The 19,769-nt window shown below is 34.8% G+C and overlaps 1 protein-coding gene across 12 annotated transcripts in view; it reads left to right on the top strand.

The window, feature by feature from the left end:
• The window catches only part of CCDC171 (coiled-coil domain containing 171), a 155,507-nt gene that overhangs the window by 83,876 nt on the left and 51,862 nt on the right, over positions 1-19,769 (top strand). For 11 of the 12 annotated variants that reach the window (XM_026073580.1, XM_026073576.1, XM_026073579.1 and 8 more), the window contains 2 exons: positions 12,938-13,083; positions 16,238-16,292. In XM_026073580.1, the coding sequence (XP_025929365.1) occupies positions 12,938-13,083; positions 16,238-16,292 (201 nt within the window). Of the gene's footprint in view, positions 1-4,053; positions 4,292-12,937; positions 13,084-16,237; positions 16,293-19,769 lie in introns of those variants that run through there. The other variant, XM_026073586.1, reaches the window with a different exon arrangement.

A 19,769-nucleotide genomic window follows, 5' to 3' on the forward strand; every position in this document is an offset into this window, starting at 1 on the left:
TATTTGCTTTATTGTAAAGTTCAGTACACCAATTCAAAATTATCTAGTAAGAATCGCATAAGCACAATTCAGTTAGAATCTCTTATTTTACAGTATGGACATTACTATTTTGTTATGCTGTTTAATTCTTCTGCAGTTGCTCTCTTGTCCAGGTTTGCAAGTTGAATGTTTCAGTAATAATTCATTATAATTTGAGCACTGTTAAGATTTTACACTAGAATTTGAATACCTACACTAAGTAAACATTTTTGTTATTTTTTAAATTTTCTTTCTGCAGAATTTTACTACTAAATATTTTATTGTTTAAGATTAAGAATGTTACGCAGTATTATGCAGCCTGATTTTCTTGGGCAAATTTATACTAAACTGGCTTTATATAGTAAGAAAATAATAAAATAATGTCCAAAATTCTATTTATTTTACAATGAGAGAAGAATGAATAGAATTGTCAGTTTATTACATTTGCAGTCAATCTAATCAGGTGTAAACATTATAAAGACAACCTTTTCAATTTTATGTTAAAAAAGTAATATTTTGTTTTTAATATGTCAAATAGTTTAAGATAACTGGGGCAGATGCTCTCACTGTGTTATAACAATTTGAGTGTAATTTGGGCTCTGAAAGGCAGCACCGTAGAATAAGTCATGATCATGTAAGATCACTGGAGTTAATCTTTGAGAGCTAATTATAACTAGCTGATTTCCAGCTAAGCATAGATATTCCCTTCTAAGAAAATTATGGAATTGCTTTGGTCATGCTAGTCTGATTTGATGAAATATCTTAATTTCAAGAGTCATTTTAGTGCTTGTGCACTCAAGTGCCCTTCCAGTAGTTTGCAGAGGAAGGTTGGTAACTAAGGCAGGTAGAAAGTCGGTCTAGGAATGTTGCAAAATATGTGGAAACCAGAGTTGCAAGTAACAATAGTTTGGACTGAATTTATTTCTGAATAGATGGTTTACATCTTGGGGGAGAGGGGGAGGGAGGGTTGGTTTAATATATTAATGACTAACACATGGTGAGATCTAGAATGCTTCATTTACATCTTTACAGTGTAGTAATATTGCCCGCTTAGGAGACTGCTTGTTATCTTGGAGTCTCTTTGCCGCACTGTGCTGTTAAAAAGAATTCTGACATTCTGTCATAGATTGATTTAAAAAAGAAGGAAAAAGAAAAGCTTTAACAAAGTAATTGGAAAAAGCAGAATATTTTTATGATCTTTTAAAAATAACTTTTATTGCTCTCTGGGTGTTCCATTTGTAGGAGCTTTTTTACTCCCTTTAGAGGGGCAAAAAAAGAAAAGGAAAAATATCTGGATCTAAAAGCTTAATAATATTATTGCTGCTTTGTAATTATACTGATTAACACCTCTATCCATGACCTTGGAATTTATAGTGCAGTTGGAAAGATTTATTGACATGTAATTTGGAAGAAAAATGGGATTATTGCGTAATTACAGTATGTGGTTATTAAGCATATGTACTTGCATACCATTTATCCCTGTTGTTTTAAGACCTTCAGCTATCTTTCAATTTTCGTTCAAGAATACAGAAAGGCTTCTTGGTAAATCCAGATTCCTGGGAGATCTTTGTTATGTTATTGAGTCAACTACAAAGTAACCGTCTTACCTTGAGATGTGCAGAGGGGATCAATAGATCTTTAAAACCGCATGTGATTTTTTTTAAAAATGTTCTAAACCCTATTTTTCCTAGTAGTTTGGATATCAATGTGTAGGACTTTCTGATATACAGGTTCTTGATATACAAGCCCTTTATATGTAGATTTGCTTCTTGCTGCTGTTTATCTAGGATATCTATAGGGTTCCTTTATTTTTCACCTTAGTCAGGTTTTCCCATGATCTCCCTTTCTGATACTGTGAACTTAACTCTATAAAGACCTTTGCATCTTCTTGTTGTGAAACCATAGCTAACTCTCAAACAACTGTGAATGCAACAGAGTATATATCTGAGTGGCACAAGGAAAGAGATGCATTCCTTCACAATTCTGCCCCCTTTCTCAACAACATACAGTGACAGCAGCTATGCCCAACTTTTGTATAATTTGGTTTTTGAATTTCTGTTTAATTCTGCTATTTTCATTAGGTGTTAGATGATTTTCAAGGGCAAGTCTTTTTCCAAAATTCGTACCACCTTCAGCTTCCAAATTCTATAGCTATGTTATCTTCTTTTTATCCTGATAAAGTGTGGAAGCTCTTTGTGTGTAGCAGAATAACAAATTAAAAAGACAAATGAAATTTTTATGTATTGCCTAAAGAAGAGACCTTTACAATATGTATTTATGATAAATCTGCCTGAGTTCTTGGAGTGCCATGTGAATCTTTATACTGTCTCAAGAAGGACTTTTTCAAAGTTTTTAACTATTTCCAACTAAAGTAAACCCACCTTAATTTGTTTTTTTTTGTCTGCAGACTGTAAGTAATCAGGTGATCTAAAAGTGGTGAATTTAAGATTCTCAAATTCTAATGTAAGTTTCAAGATTTTATTTATAAATGGTAGTTCACTGCCATACAATAAGAAAACTTCTCAGCTGTGAGGATGAAGAAATGAGTTTTTTATTCTCAAAAAGTTAATGATAATTCACTAAAATAATTGTTTCTTTTTAGTATCACCCAATGTGTTTGATAATATGCCATGTTTATTACTGTTTCTTATATAGGTGAGTAAAGCAGGTAATATTCAAAGTTTTATGACATCATGGGACCATTTTATCTCATCCTATACATACCAAAAAAAAAGAAAAACATGGATAGTAGTTCAGCTTAATATTTACAGTGATTCACTGCTGTCAGTGATTTTAACTTACTTGCTTCAGGATGCATGTGTGTCAGGCTCAGAAACCATATTCCTCTTAAGGACTGTGCTCTCTGTTGGCGCTTGATATACCACAAAGCATGTCCACAGGAAGAGGAGACACCCAGCCATTATGCCTTTATAGCCCTTTGATCTCCATGTTGAATACTGGGATGTAATATATCTTTGATGGTTTTTCAACAGAATGATTTAGAAGTTTCCTTTTATATTAGTTAAATTTTGTTTCACTATATCTGTTCTTTCTGCTGAGAAGATTCTACTGCCCAGCCTTTAATAAAGTAGTGACCTGCATAAAAACAAAGGTAGAGAGACCTTTTAGTATGAAATGACACATTTATCAATTCTTTCATACTTTACTGAGGTTTAAAGAGCAAAAGGAATAAAGAGAATCATGTATGCGTGTTTTCCCCCTGCAGATACTTCATGCAGTAGGATGTGGTTGGCATAATATTAAAATAAAATATGCATACACTAAACAGCATTTGGGGCTGTCTGTGGAAACACATGTACCTGAATACAAATGTGCAGTCTGGTCAGAACTGTTCTACTGAAAGAGAACTCTGTGTGTGAATATAACCTGAATAAACTGGTAAATCTGTCTAAGCTGACTTTAGTATTAGTGCCATGTTAAAAAAACAATTTCTCAAATTCATTATTAAAGAAAATGGAAAACTGTCACTGAAGCAAGATCAGAACTTCAGCTGGTGTAAATTGACATACTTGGCACTATCTGTAAGTGCTTAATGTGATGGCCCRCGCTAATGTGCTATTGTCTAGTGGAATTGTGTAGCAGCTTTATTCAAGAAACTGCTACAAAATGAACTGTAGCAGTAGAATTACTTAACTGGGACTACTAGTATATTGAACTCATGGAACATATATATTCCTACTCAGAATTCAATCTTAATTTCTATGTAGCCTATTTACTGAAACTATTATCAAGACTTTTAGGAGTCCCATTTTTGATTTGAAGACTGATATACCTGGTATACTGTAATACTTGTTTCTTAGTTTTAGTTAGGAAGCAGAATGCATAGTTTAACCTGTCCCTSATGCCCTTTAAGTCTGTGACCTGATTCTCAGCAACTTCGGATTGTATGCCTTTTTAAATAGATGACAATAGCAATAAAATTGTGATTATTTAATTTGTAGATAATATTTCCTTGTCACTGATAGTTATTTTTGTTGCTGTTGTTTCTCCTTGTTCCTGAATTATTTAAACTAGCTGTTGTGATAAAGAAATATCCCAACCACATTCAGTGATGCAGGTCCACTGGAAGAGCACTTTTAGAGAGCTTCATATAATTTGTTCCAGGGCATAGAAATGCCACTACTAATGCAAGATTATTAAGACCAAGAGGACATGATTGCAGACAGATGGTTTGAGCCCATCTGAGTTTGAGAAACTGAAGCAATATGTTGTGTCACCATAGATATCAAATATTTATGTGTATGTACATAGTAGTTCATGTAAACTGTAATAAAGGTAAGGGATAAAGTCTGTTGTGTCTTGTACACTGTGTGGTAGTGTGCACAATTAAATACTGAATAGCACAATTAAGGAGCAGCATTCTGCATCTTTACATAAAGTGAGAATGGCATTATAGAGCAGCACGAAAGGCTCTCCCTGTAAAATTAGGTGCCTCATTTACATATAGGGAYGCAAAAGAGTTATGAGAAGACCTCTTTTAAAGTATAAAGTATAAAACATCCTTTTTAAATCTTGAACTGTAACAACTTTAAGATTGGGACTCTGTCAGGGTAAAAAGTGTAACAACAGAAAAACAGGATTCTGTCTTTTCTGTGTCACTTGAGTAACTAATTTAAGGGCATGACACTTCCAAAGCACAGAAAAGCTGCTGATGATGCAGGGCTGGATCTTGTTTAGCCTGTGTCTCCAGAGTGTGGGCTTTTACGCTGGGAGGGGAATTTACTTTTCTAGGAAGAAAGAAGAAGCATCCATTTTTTTTCTTTTTTCTTTTCATCATTTGAAGTTGTCCAGCTTTCTGGAATGTTTAAAAAAATTGTAGGAAGGAATTAGTAGCAAGAGGGCAGGTAGTATGTCAGAGGTGAATGAGAAATGAATGATTCTGTAGACATGCCACAAAGCATATGATTCCAGCAATTTATACTTATTTAACATGATTTTCTTTTTTTAAGCACGTAAAAACCACAGTCATAGAACCTAACATTTCCTATATATGTTTTTGATTATGTTGCATTAAGATAGTAGGATCCTTCTCTGCAAGTGATTATTCTAGAGCTTTCCAGTAGTAATAATATAATTCACTTAGCTCAGAAGACAGTGAAACTCCTAGATTATGAAGCCCATAAATTTTGTAATATGTACTTTAACCTTTTCCCAAACCTTCTTTATAAATTCAGCTTAATTATTATCTCTAACTGGTTTCATGTATGTCTGGCGGGCCCAATGCATGTCGGCATTCATAAGGATTTCCCTCATTTGAGATGGCTTTTCAAATTACCTTCAAATGCAGTGGTGTACCAACTAACACTTCTTAACTCCAGTGCTTTTGCTTGCTCATAATAACAGTCCATGAGGATCTAGCCTGTATGTGGACAGTTTATGTTTTGGAATATAAGGAATTTTAAGTAATTACTTAAGGAATTAATTAAGTAAATACTTTAAGGAATTACTGAAAAAACAATTTCAAAATATTAACTTTTAAAGTTTTGTTTACTTTGAAAATGAGTGACATGAACAGAGTATGTCTAGTCTGAAAAAAATGTCAGTATGGGGAATTACTCAGGAATAGCTACTACCTTTAAATTAATAAACTTTAATTTCATGATAACTTTCAAGCATATACAGCTTGCTGACTTAAAAAAGCCATTTTCAGTCATGATGTACTAAACATTTTTGGATAATGCAATTGAAAAATGCATTCCTTTCTTGTTGATCAGAACAGATTTTTTTCTTGAGAAATAAATTAAGATACATGGCTAAGTCTGCGTTTTGCTCACTGCCTTGTAGCATAGAGATATCAATCCTGGCTTTAAATCCTTGAAGCAATGTAATCCAGCCTGAGCCACTGCAGATAAAATGCTTCCTGTACCAAAACTCACTAGGATGTCTCAGACCTATGTTTCAGCCACTAAACAGACTGTTGTCTAGATGTACATTGCCTATGGGTAATGCTGTTTACTTTCATAATGTGAACACCTACAGTTTCAAGTGACTTTTGTAAGAAGAATCTCTTGCAAGGTGACGATTTCCCTATTTTTCCCATCCACTCCAGAAAGTGACTTTCTTGAATAAAACTTTTTATTGAAGTATTTCTTAAGGGGTTCTAGTTGTTGTAGAGTAACTGTGTATTCCAGGCCCTCTTTGAGCCACCAGCATCATCATTTAACTTCTCCTAATTGTCTGTAGATAACTACCTGCTCTTTTTTTTTTTTAATAACACTGATTTGGCTAAAGTTTTCTGTTGTTAACACAATCTGTGTTTCAATATTATGAGGGCTTCTTGTAGGGAGCAATCACAAACAATTGTATCTGACTACATGTCAGAAATGTCAAAATATGTCTGAATGGTTCCCTTAATTCACCAGTATTTTGCTGGTTATTTATTAGAATCATTGTGATGATTAGTGTTACCATTGTGCATACTAGTCCCACACATGCCCAGTGATCTCATGCTRGGCACTTTCTAACATGGAACAAAACCTTTTTGTGCCTTTTAGATATATTGTGATCTGTAAGCTATGTTTAGCCACTTCCACTCTACATCACATACTTCAGAGAAGATGCGTCAGGTGTGTCATTCCTTAGAATGCCAGCACATCAAAAGATTGCTGCTATCATGCTGCAGGTCCAGCAGCAAAGGGGTTAAAAACATCACTGCTTTTCTGCAAAGCAGGTAAAGCTCTTGCATGTGTATTCAAAAAAGACATTTGAATTTCTTATGCTAGAGGAGTTTAAAGGGCATGTAAAAGCGTCTGTTATTGAAGGGATGTCATGGGTGGTCAGCCTCAGGTTAGTTCTGCTTTCTGAGAGCAGAACAGCTACATGAAGTTCATCTCAAACTGTTTTAAAGCACTGCTGCAGCCACTCTGAAACACACAGTGAATCCAGATAGGGTAGATTGCTATTACAGAGTTTGATTTCCAGTTGAGAAGTCTACTTTTTTTGGCACATCTCTAAATGTATTAGATTTTTTTTCATATATTGATGAGAACTCTGTTTTGTCATTTTTTTACCACAGAACTTTTTTCCACAAAGACTTTTAATCTATATTTTGATAGTAAAAACTTCATTTTGATTTGTTCTTGATGAGTAGGGATTCTTTTCAGAAAACATCCTGTGGAAATTTGGCTGTAAAGTTTGAGTTAATGTAACGTGGTTTTCATTGCAGTCACACATGCAGAAAATATACTTAAATATTGATGTAACTTTTTGTACATTTTGGATTTGGGCCTTTCGAAGATCCAGGATTTCTGCAGGGTATGTGTAGACTGTCCTTTGAGGGGCGCTCAAAGACCATCCTAAAGATCATATTTGCCAGCAGGCATTGAATTTGCAAGAATAATCAAAGACAGAGACTGGATGACCACTTTAGCAGGGAGCCCCACTAGGCATCAGGTTGAACCGGCTGTCCATTGACAATCAAATTTTGCTTATGGTGCTCTTATAAGGCTAGAAGCCAAAGGAATAATGGAGATTGCTATGTAAAAATACTTCCCATTTTTGTTCTTGAAAGAGATGTTATTCTCCAAAAGTAATATCTACATAATGTTTGCTTTTAGTGGAAACATGAAAATGTATACACAGTTATTTTCTAAAGATGTCTTCTTATCTCATAAAGAACAGTAAGACATCAGTGTACTAATGAGAATGGTGAGCTGTTAGTTTCACTTGAATATATAAAGCAAAATAATGCTTTGGAAAAAGGCTATATAAAAAGATCAAGGCAGCTTATTCAGCAATACATGCCTCTTGAATACCAGCACTGAGAACTGAGCAAAACTGATTAGACTAGTTTAAACTTTCTCCTACAGGCTGGCATTTTGATCTGTTGTTACAAACAGTAGGTACTTCTCCATACTAGGAATTTTTATATGCTTCGGTCTGTTTTCTGACTATTATCCTGAGCCACTACTTGGGGCACTTCTGCAAGATGGGAATTGGGAAATCCACCTGCTTCTTACTACTTTGTGTTCTCCTAAATATGTTGTATTTCTTTTGTAGCTCTATTCCAGCACTTAAATGCACTACTTCTGCTCTTGCCACTTCATAACTTTGGAAGCTCTCGGTGGTTTTGATTTGAAGGAATTAACTCCTTTCTCTGTGTCCCTTAATCACCCTTTGAGTCCGATTGCTGAGTTGGGCATCTGATCTTACAGAAGAAGCATGGACAGGTGCAGCCCATGTATATTTGAAGTTCTTTTGTAGCTTATTACATGCTGGTGCAAATATGGTGAGATTTAGAATGTCTGTTTCTTTACACATTCTGTTTTCCCTCCTCTTCTCTATTGTGGCTGGAAAGCCTTTACTGTAGAAAGGCTTTGAAGCCTCCAATGGCATGATAGGGAGATGGCTTTCCTGATCTATGTCTTAGGAAAAGTGCAATAATGGTAATGGGCATTTTAGCTGGTGGAAGAATGGATGTTGGTTGAAGTTTGTATTCTTTTTCTCATTGTGAGATTTTTAGTTATGTGTGTAGGACAGTTTTGCACAGGGCATTCACTATACAGGTCTTTTAAAAAGTAGTATTTTGTGTCCATACAAAATGGATGGACATACCAAACTTCATCCTGAAGACAAAATCTTATATTTCACAAATTACTTCATAATGTATGTACTGCAGTGTATTTGCATATCTTTCAGCACAGTGTTGTGTCCGTGTAATTTAAATTTAATTTAATAAGCAGTTCAATCTAACTTTAGCTGATCTTGGAAAATATCCTCTCAGTATAAATGTCACATGTACTTTTCATGAATTTAAGCTGTATGACTGTCTTCATTCATTTCAAATGACCGTCCATCTGTTATCTTTTGAATAGAGTGTTTTTTTCAGGTGAAGAATAACCATATTTAACTTTCATTTCCTTTTGTAATTGTTTCTGAAGAAAGAGATTCCTCACTACAAATAACCTAATCTTGTTGAATAAATTATGTGTGGAAGTTCCAGCTTGTCCTACATATACCAAATGAGATTTTTCTTCAGTGCTCTTAGTTACTTGCTGTTGTTACAAACAAATTGTTTTTCATGCTCAGTTTATGGAGAAAAAAACACACCCAAATTATCTCTAAAAGGACTTTCTTCTAAGGATTCTGATGAAAACTCAGTTTATATATGAGATTGTGGTGGAATGTAGAGGAACGAATGCAATGATGTCTTGAACGAGCATGTGAATACCTAAATATCTAAACTAAACAGATAATTGGCTATTTACTAAATATCAACAAATTGGAGTTTGGCTTCTAAGTTGCTTGAAAATCACTTGTGCTCGAAAGTGAAAGCTCAGCATCTTCACAAAACTATATGCAGACATAGTAGGTTTTTAAAACCTCCATTCTCATTATCATATTTAGCTTTAACTTTCTAACAATTGTAATTGTCCACAGAAACATTTCAAGATAAATGCATTATCAGGTTTTGAAATTTTCTTATTTTTGTAAATATTAAGACCCAGGGAGCAAAATAAGGGCTATATTGTGGATTAAGTGAAATATCTCAAGGCTGTGCTTTTCTGATAACTGAACCTGAAGTGACCTTTCTCAGACACAATTACAGAGCTGTATGTTTTTCCTTTAATTTCATCAGGGGTTTAATTAGTATACAAATAAAACTTCCCTTATCTTCCTTTCTACCTAATTGGCTTGTCTTCGCTTATATATGAAGTATGTGAAAATGGGCTGTAATTAGGGTGACCGTGTTAACCTTTTTTTCTCAAATGTACTGTTGCCTAAAGGCCTCAAGGCCTAAAAACAGTGCTTTGGATTATTGCTTTGCAATCACTATGGCTCTCCCATAGGTTTTCTCATGAGCAGAAGGGCTTTGGGTGCTGCAGGTTCCCACTGCTTAACGGGATCTTCATTCTTCTCCCCACTAAATGTTTATTGATTATCTCACTGCTCCACACTCAGCCTCCAACAACTTAATATTAGGTGACAGTCAGGAGAGTTCTCCAAGTAATTAGAGTGGAGCATTGAGGGAACAATTAGGAGCAGAGTTATTAAACTTGATTTATCCTATTCTCTCCTGAACAGTTTCTTGGATATCAGAACATCACACTTTCACAATCTACCCTGGCTGAGAAATTAGTGGCTAACCTGCTGCTTATCATTGTTGCCTTGCTGCCTTGAGGCACACCCTCTTGGTTTCAGTCACTCAGCTGGAAATATTAGAGTCCATAAAGTTTATCAAGGGTTTTAATTAGATCAATCTGAAGAAGGAAAAAAGGAGAGGCTTAGCAACCATTACTTTAGAACATTCTAAACTGTATCTGAGCAATTTTCAAGGCTTGACTTTAACCCACAGTAGCAAGGAGCTTCATGTGAAGGCTGAAACTTTGRGGTAGCTTGTTTGTTTTCATTGTGCTTAGATACTGCAACATTACTGATAGGTAAATTCTGAATCCTTTGGACATTTATGTGAATAATTCCCAAAGTTTTGAAAATAATAAAGCAACTGCTCAGTGAGAATTTTGATTTTATCATTTCTGTTTTGCTTTGTCACTACCTAATGCAGACTGCTGGCTGAGCCTGTCCTAGAGTTAGTCTTCATGCTTTCATCCCTGTTACCGTCTCATTAACAGACCTGCACTTGCAATTGTTTTGCAAGATTAGCTAGCAGCGCACACTAGATTTGGATACCTAGTGAGTCTCTTCACCATCTGTGATCAGTGAAACCTGTGGACTGGAACAGCCAACTCTTTGGCCCTTGTAGAAGCATAGCCATCTAATAAGAGCAAAATAAATATGCATCTTGTCTTACCAGAGCGTTCATATAAGTCTGTCTTTCTTCAGCTATCCGGTCCACTAGAATCTTGGAGCCCAACTCTGTTCTAGCCGCCTCCACCTCATGAGTTGCAGTTAACCATCATGTTGCCTCAAAATAAAATTTTCAGAATTTTCCTCTTTTCTCCATGTTAGAGCTCAGTCCTGTGATTGCCTCCTGAGAGCCCTTTCTTCAGTCAGATTGGGAAAGTGGGGTGGACAAAGCTCTGGCACCACAGACCCTTCTCTTCATCCCATAAATATCTGTCAAAAGACAAGAATATGGAGGAGACACAGCTTTTAAAGCTCTGAAGCCTCAATACTGACTTAGCCTAATATAAACAAACAATGAACAGAATAAATTGAGGAAGATACAATGTTCTTAAATTATAGATGGCACCTTTTATCCTTGCAAATACAGATTCTTGGAAGTAACTTTTCTGAAATGCTAACCATCCACAACTTGAGCCATTCAGTCTTTGATAGCCACTGAGAAGACTTTCTGAAAGCAACACTTCTGTTTTCTAGTTTCTTTATGCTAATAATGCAATGGAACCTATGTGCTTATCGTTTTTTAGGAGAAAAATGGTGTATTTAGTTGAAATTAATGAGATGATAGGCAGAATGGGTCAACCTTCATTAATTTGAGCAAGACTTGAATATTATCACCCCCAGATTCTAGGGTTTTGTAAATAAAATTCAGTGGTGTTTTTAAAACAGTGATTAATTTCAGCTTGGATTTTGTAAATTGCCGAACAGAGTTCTGGTTGTGGTGCTGTACCTTGCAATATGGTGCTGAAATAACTGGTTGCTATTATTATATTGAGAAACGTATTTCAAAAAACCCGCAGCAATCCACTGATTTTAGTTTGTTTTGCAGTATTTTAATGTTTGATGCCAATACTTTTTCTTTCATGTCTGTTATTTTGTGTTTTTGAATTTTGCCTGGCACTTTGTTTTCTGAAGTGCTTTTGACTCTTGACTGGATCTGAAGGTTTTTCAGATTAGTCAAGTTTTAAGTTTTCAGTCCCCTGCAAATGTGTATCAGATTTTTGTATATACTACACTTAATACATATTCACAGCGTAATGCATATCCTAAGTGTTCCACAGTCCAAATCATGTACTCCTGAGTACAAATTATGCAGAGCATTCTTAAAACTTAAGCAGAAAACATATCCATAAATTTTGAAAACAATGTGCAAGAACTCAGTCTTGCAACTTCTTTGCTGCCTTCTATATTCTGTATCCTTCTGTATTGCTTTAGAATTTGACAAGAAATTTGCATCTTATGTTTACAGCCACCTATTATAGTTTCTTTCTAAAGAAGACAAAATGAACAAGTATAAGTAAAATATAAAATTTAGCAAAATAAGCACATCATTAATGCTTCAGTCTCCAAAACTAATGATTTATCCCAGCAGAAAGAAGTAGCAACTAGCCAGGTTCTGTATTAATTAGTTCTGTATCCTATTTGTCATCTATTGAATTAATCTGAATTGATTTAAAGCACGTTGTGTTAATTCTAAGCCAGAGATAAACATTAAGTAAAAATGCGTGTACTATTTTGTATATTGGAAAACTCATGTTAAAACAGAGAAAGTACCATAAAGTAGTGATTTAGTCTTAACAGGAATTTCAGCAAAAATATCTTTAGTGCACTAGCAGAGAATGTTGGGTTCTTATCTTCTTGTATCCTGAACTGTCTGGTTAATAGTGCAGAATATTTATACAGATGCTACTTTGTCATTTTTCCTTTTTTTGCATGTGAAGTCTTTTCTCATAATGTTCCTTTTAAATTATGGTTTCAAAATATTTTATTTCTCTTTAATGCTGCATTCTTGATTGTTTTCGCTGTGTTTAGATCTGATATCTGTAAGTATAGTAGCCAAAGCATAGTATATTTACCTGTTGGGTCAACAAACCACTTTATTGTATCAAATATATTTGTGAATAGACAATATACTAAAAATTAGGGTTTTGTGAGTTTGTGATGTTTCTGTTAGAGAATTCATAAAACCTTGGTATGCAGTGGCCCAAATCTGCTTCAGAGTCAGTCTGTATTCCTCTTTGTTTAATAGCCTATGGCATAAATTGAAGTTAATTATTGGGGCTGACAAGTAACTCTGCTTTCTGTCTGCTTGCAGAGTCTCTCCAAGGCAAAGATGGAGCTGAGAAGAAAAGATCAATCTCTGCGTCAGCTCAATAGACTTCTTACCCAGCTGGAGCAGGACAAGCGTCGACTGGAAGAGTGCATCCATGATGCAGAAAGTGCCCTCTGCATGGCAGCGAAGTGAGCACTGGGACCTTGGGGAGATCACTTAAAACAGACAAAAGATCAATTCTTACTTTCATGCGCAGGGTTTTAGCCCTGGCTAATGTAATGCTAAAAACAAAAGTACAGCTGTCTGTCTTTGAAATTCAATGATAGTCTTATAAAAAGAAAACTCTTAGTTCAACATACTAAATGTACATTTTCTGTAGTAAACCCATTAAAGTGCTCCAAATTCTGGGTCTTGAAAATAGCATGGGAATTTTTTTTGCCCAGTTATGTTACTGATTTGACAACATCTGTTTTGCAGAGCCTTATCTCTCTAATTATTTGAGAAATAAGATCGCTTCTTTTACTTATTGCAAGGTCCTTTTATAGAGACATACGATTTACTTTACAACACATATCTCTTATACAGAAATGTCAACTTGGAGACATGTCTTAGTTGCAAAGAGTTGAAAATTGTTTTGGACCTGGTCTTATCTATGGAACAGTAAAGATTTTTCAGATGATTTCATGGGAGTTAGGCATAAAACCTATGCCTTTTTGTACCATAACATGAAGAGTGGGAAGCAGTGTTAAAGATGAAAAGACGTGTAGTCAAAAGGTGTTCCACTGATTTTAATGAGTTTATTCCTAACCTCTTACAGTCATGTACTCAGATAAAAAGATAAAGCTTTGTAGGCTCTGTGTGTTAGCTATTACTGCTATTGTAGTATGTGCTTCAAATATTACTGGTCCATGACTAAGATTTGTTAACTTTTTAAAATTTCTTATTATACCTAAGATCCATTTGACCTGTGAAAAACAGTACCTTAGAAACTTTAAGGCTTTTATGCACGAGTAAAATATAATAATTGTTACAGGAGTTTCTGTGAGATGCTTAACAGGGTAATTAAAATGACAAATGTTATTTACTATGAGTGTATTAAAGACGACCTGACCTGAAGAAGGATTTGTGTTCCCAAAATCTTGCTGCTCTTCTCCCTGCCTTCAGGCAATTTTTACTCACTCCAGTGAAGAACATTCCCTCTAGCCCTCCTTAAATTCAGAACTTTATATTTTTCTTTACATAAAATGTTTTTTAAAAGGTCATTTCTGTATATAGTAGTCAAATATTGACCAAGGTGGAAAAAATAAAATACCACTTATTGTTCTACCAACTCTTCATAACAAGTTTCTTTTTTCCCCTTGGAATGTACCAGCAGTTGGTGAAATAGACATAACTCTTGTCCAGAAAATCTTACTTTAATACCTCTTTCACAGTCTGTGTGATTGAAAGCAATGCAGATTTATTCCCATGCTCCTGGGCTTCTTTTAAGTTCTTTTCTAATCTTTTCTACAGTCTTAAATGATAGTAAGATGATTGGCTCATTCTGAAAGAGACCTGGTACCTTCTAGAATTCTGATGTAAAAATGTGAGACTTAAAATGAAAGGTGGTTGGAGCTGGAATGAAAATGGTTGTCTTGAGTCTCTTGCAGTGGTGGCCAGCAGTTTTGCTCTGCTTTCCTTCAGAGTAGGATGCAGTATTAATAAAAGGTGATGTTAGCTGTGAACCTGACAGAGATTTAAGTACAAAGTTAGTAGGCATTTGGTCATCTGCCTGCTAGATAAAAATTGACTGTCAAACCTGCTCCACAGCCATCATGTAAAAAGTGAACCAGAACATGTTCCCCATTCCTGAACTACATTAATGCATAATAATACTCAAGAATACTTCCATGATCCAGTTCTGACTTTCCTTAAACTTGTAGGAGTCAATGAATATGTAAAGAAAGACTGAATAAAATTTGGATCTGAACATGCAGGGGTGCAAGAGATTAATTTTTTTAAACCTTTTTCTCAGTGTTATACACAAACATTATCAAAGATTTTTAGATTTTATATGACTATTTCCAAAAGGCAAGATAATAAATGACCCATAGTCAGCGTATTTCTTGTTTGTGAAAATAAGAACCTGCAGACCACTTATTAAAGGGGTCCAAAATTCCATCTAAATACTCTCCTTTTTGCAATGAAGAACACCTGAGAATATACAAGGAATAGATTGTCTTCCATATTATTAACTAACTTATAAATTAATGCTGTTGAACTGACTCTCTAGAGCTGTCTTCACACAGATAAATAGCAGTTGCTGTATAAATGAGGCAAGCAAAGAAGGTGAGCAGTGTGTCCCTGTCAGTCTGGTCCAAAGAAAGACAAGATCCTCAAAGACAAAATCTGTGTGACAACCTTACCTAAGAAAGTAAAAGCCAATCTTATTTTTCCGTGCTTCTTCCTATTTTTGCCATTGGGATAATATGAGTCAAGAAAATGAGGAAGCAGTGGTCATTCCAAGTAGAACAGAATGATTCTGACTTCTGTTTTAGGAAGTAAAACATCTAGAACAAAATTTTCAGATAGCTGCTGAGATAGAAAGACATGCTTTTCTGACATAGATTGTGTTTTCTTTACTATCATGTTGTATTGTCATTCCCCCCTGCCCTACTTCTTAGTAATGTTATCTTATGCTGCTTTAATTACATTTCTTTCAGCACATCTGATGAGATCAGTGTTTCTTATGGTAGCATAACTGTTCAAAGCTATCTTTCTTATTGAATCTCTAATCTACAAAAGTCCATGGGTTGTAGTCTGAACTTATATTTCATAAAGATAAGATCCTCAACTGTACTTTTGTCAGAAAAGACCAATGGAGCATGTAATGAAGTGTTCTGGTTTGTAAAAGAAGGTTGTTCTTTGTATACAAGAAGACTTCGTGAAAAACATACTCTGTCATTGTTTTCCAGAATGAAAATCCCTTCCCACTGGAGTCTGGAGACCATTCAATGTGCCCTTTTTATCCAAGGCTACAGATTTCTTCTCTTAAAACAGAATGGTGCTAAGAGTAGTTATTTGGTTATCCATTGATATTCCTATAAACATAGCTGGTTTAATGCTTACCCACAGAAGAAACATCTTTCATATGGAAACATGCACCAAATAGTGGTCAATGACCTATTGTTACACAGTTTATGTTTGGGGTATAAACAGAAGAGATTCAAACAACATTTTCTGAGTTGCCAAAAATTTTATTTAAAGACATGACAGTTATACAGTTGTTATCAGCAGAAAATGATTTTGTATGTGAGTAGAGCTTCAGTTTTATTAAAAACATTGTTTTTTCTCTTAAAATAGAGACAAAGAATTGATTGCCAGTCATATGAAATCTGTGGAAGCCACTCTCCAAAAGGTAAGAATTTGAAGTATTCCTTCTGTTTCATTTTTATCTCTAATCACATCAAGCTTTTACAGCTGCTTGTTTGCAGGGAAATGAGGGGTAGAAATTGTAAAATGACTTCCTTTTGTCAGTGTAAGTTTTCCACTTTCAACTTCCTTCATATCCAAAAAGTGTTCAGATTTAGTGAAATAAAATACAAGTTTGTGGTATATGGACTTCTTATTTTTAATATAAAACTTAGTACAAAATTCACCTTCCTTCCCTCAATCACTGAATACCACTTCTGTTTACTAAGTGAAGACTATTGATCATCCAAACAGTTTGTAATTGCTGCTGAATTATCTCTGTGTACTGAGTAAGGCAGAGGTCATCCAATGAGGTCACATACGTGGTAGTCATGAGATGTTTGGCTTTGTGCATGCCACTTTGATCTTTGATACATAAAAAATAAAATAAGGAAGGATGGTAAGTTTTAACTCATAGTAAAAGACCCCAATATTTTTAAAACCTTTTTTTGACTGAATAACAGTCTGAAATTGATCCATTGGCTTACCCTGTTTTGGTGTGTTATAGTAGTCTTCCAAAGTCCAGGGAGGCTGAATATGTTAATTATTTGGGAGAAAGTGTTGTTTTTAACTGTAGTTGTATGGACTAATTGTTCTATAAGTGTTTTTAGGCCAGAGTGACACAGAGGAATAAAGTATTTACTTCTGTTACCTTGGAGTGTTCATTTCCCTTATAACATCTTGAATTCTCAGCAATATGTGAATCTGTATTTTAGTTTCTGTAGCCACCAAAACTGCTGTTAGTTTTCAGATACCTTTCTCAAGCTTTTCTTTTTTATGATGTTCACAAAAAGTGACAACACCTAAACAGCTTTTGTGTTTTAGCTGCAGTATACTGTGTTGATAGATAATGTCTTCTTGTGCTTCTCCGTCTTATTCATACATACTTCTTTGAAACTTGGGAGATCTACCTCTGTAGTTTTTACACTAATTGGTGGATGTAATGTCCTTGATTTTGAGAATTTATTTTTCTGGATTAAGAGTTTTTATTTCAATGATTTAGAAAGCAGTGCTGTGTATGCACAAGGATTGAAATGTTTGGGGCAAGGTTATAGAAAGGTTGCATATATCTTAATTCTGCCTTGCCTGATGCAGAGAGTGGATCAAGAAACTGTCATCTTTCTTTGAGAACATTAGTTACCACAACTGATTCACATTTCTCGATATTTGTTAGAATAGCACATAGTTGTTAGGCCCAAATAGCTAACTACTGAGTAGCAGAGTAATCGTTCTTTTCTGGTCTGTCAACCTGAAGAATGAAGAAAAGCATAAGAAATGTCAGGATGCTCCTTTCAGAAGGAAATATAAAGAATTGATTGTAAATCATTCAAAATTTGACATATCATTTCTCCAAGAAGAACAAAGGGAAATTATTGATCTTCATTTGGGAAATACCTGAAATGTAGATCCTACACTATAATGGTATCTATTTACCTAGCATTAATGAACATGGCTTATGTGTAGACTATCATGTTTACATTCTTGTTCTCATGATTTTTTCCCCACACAGAATGAAAAATTAGAATGTGATGAAGTAGATGAAATACTAGTAAAGGAACCATGAGCCTATCTCTTCCCCCATAGGAATTCTGAGAGTTGCATTTATTTTTTGAAGAAGGAATCAAAAGAAAATGAATAAAGTTCTGAACCGTCTGTAGCTGAAGAAGTATTACTGTTAGTTGCAAATATATTTGTGGGAGTCTGACATTGAACATTCTGGTATTGATGTAGTCATGAGCGAGTATCCACAAAATTCCACTGCATCACCTGTAGGATCTATTATCAATGCATAGTACTAACTTTTTGCTTATAGAATTGATGGATTTTACAGTCATAGATAGTAATCAGTTAGACTCAGGGTAAGAGGGTATACACCTATATCTGTTAATATGACCTCATTCTTTTCTGAACACTCTCACTACAAGAATTCCAGAAGGGAGCAATGTATTCACCAGATGATCTCCCTTTGGGTGTACTTGGGTGTAACCTTCAGCAAACAAGGTAGAAAGTAGCAGGGTTTAGGGAGACACAATTGCTGCATGTTTCTACTATAGCTCTAGACAAGGGACCATTTCCAACATTTACAGCCCCCTGGGACTGGTTCAGAAAATGTAAGGCCATACATTTGGCTTGCTTGTGTCATGTATAGAGTGTGATGTCTAGAATGATTCTTCTAAGACCTTTCCAGAGCCTTCTGCTGAAAAGGTTGATTTTTTTAAATCATCACTAAGGTTTATGAAGCATATATGTTGAAGAATTTGAGCATGTGCTATGTATATGGTAAGAGAAAATAGTCTTAGCAACTAGTCTACTGACTTTCATAACCTGCAAGGTATTGTCTAGCAGCTCAGTTGGAATCTTATCCTGAATCTTGCCATGTTAGCTGCTTTCTTCTGAAAGCTGACTCTGGAGTTGGATTATTTGCACAAGAATCCCTGCTTCCATTGAAGTAAGAGAACCTTTTTTGTTTTAGACCATTTAAGTATTGAAGAAAAATTTGAAAATACAAGTGGAATGTTGCACGAAAGGGAGAGAAAACAGCAAAGGCACCTCAGATGCAAAGGATCTTAAACGGATTTTACTTTAGTTTTGTTTTAACCTCATAATATTTAAGAATTACCAAAATATAATAGCTGAATTTTGAATCCTTAGGTTTGGAAAATGCATGCAGAATTTTTTACTAGAATCTATTGGATAGCCTTAAACCATAAACGAAAGCAAAATAGAATTGGCTGCTTAGAAAACTTGTGTCCATAACTTGACCAATTCCTTTAAAAAAAGAAAGCAAAATGCTACTAGGAAGAAATTAATTGTTTTTGAAATAGTTCTTGGAAGAAATTCTGTGTGCTTGGAGAAGTTTAAACATACAGAATTTTTTCTCATTGAAAGAAAAAACATCTAAAGRAATATCTTATTGCTACAGACACTTTTTAGTGTATGTGAAAAATAAATATTTTTTGAAACATTTCCCTCTGAAAAAACATGTCRAGAAGTGATTTTTGGTATAAATATAGACAATATAGACATACTTCTAGATAAACAGTATTTTATTATTAATTTCTTCCATACTTCTTCAGATCAATATCATGTATGCATAAAACACAGTAAGAAACATTAAACCTGTTTTTTATGCAATTAGATTCATTAGTGTACGTTGTTAGTGACTTACTGGTCATGATAATCTAATCAGTGGAAGAAATAGTTTAACTCTCTCTCTCTGCTAAAATCCTAAGCCATACCTTTATATTGTTTCTCAGTTTGAGTGTTGCAACTCTCTTTTATTCAGCCTCTCCAAATTCCTATTCTCTAGGCTTCTGCATGTGCAAAATACTGTCATGGGAAATCATCCCAGTGAGTCAGCCTGCACAGAGCTATAAAATTGTTTGGTTTTCGCCTTGTGCTCTTAACTGTTAAAGTTCTGATG

The sequence above is a fragment of the Apteryx rowi genome, unplaced genomic scaffold, assembly GCF_003343035.1.
Source record: "Apteryx rowi isolate R43461 unplaced genomic scaffold, aptRow1 scaffold_37, whole genome shotgun sequence".
Classification (NCBI taxonomy): Eukaryota; Metazoa; Chordata; class Aves; order Apterygiformes; family Apterygidae; genus Apteryx; species Apteryx rowi.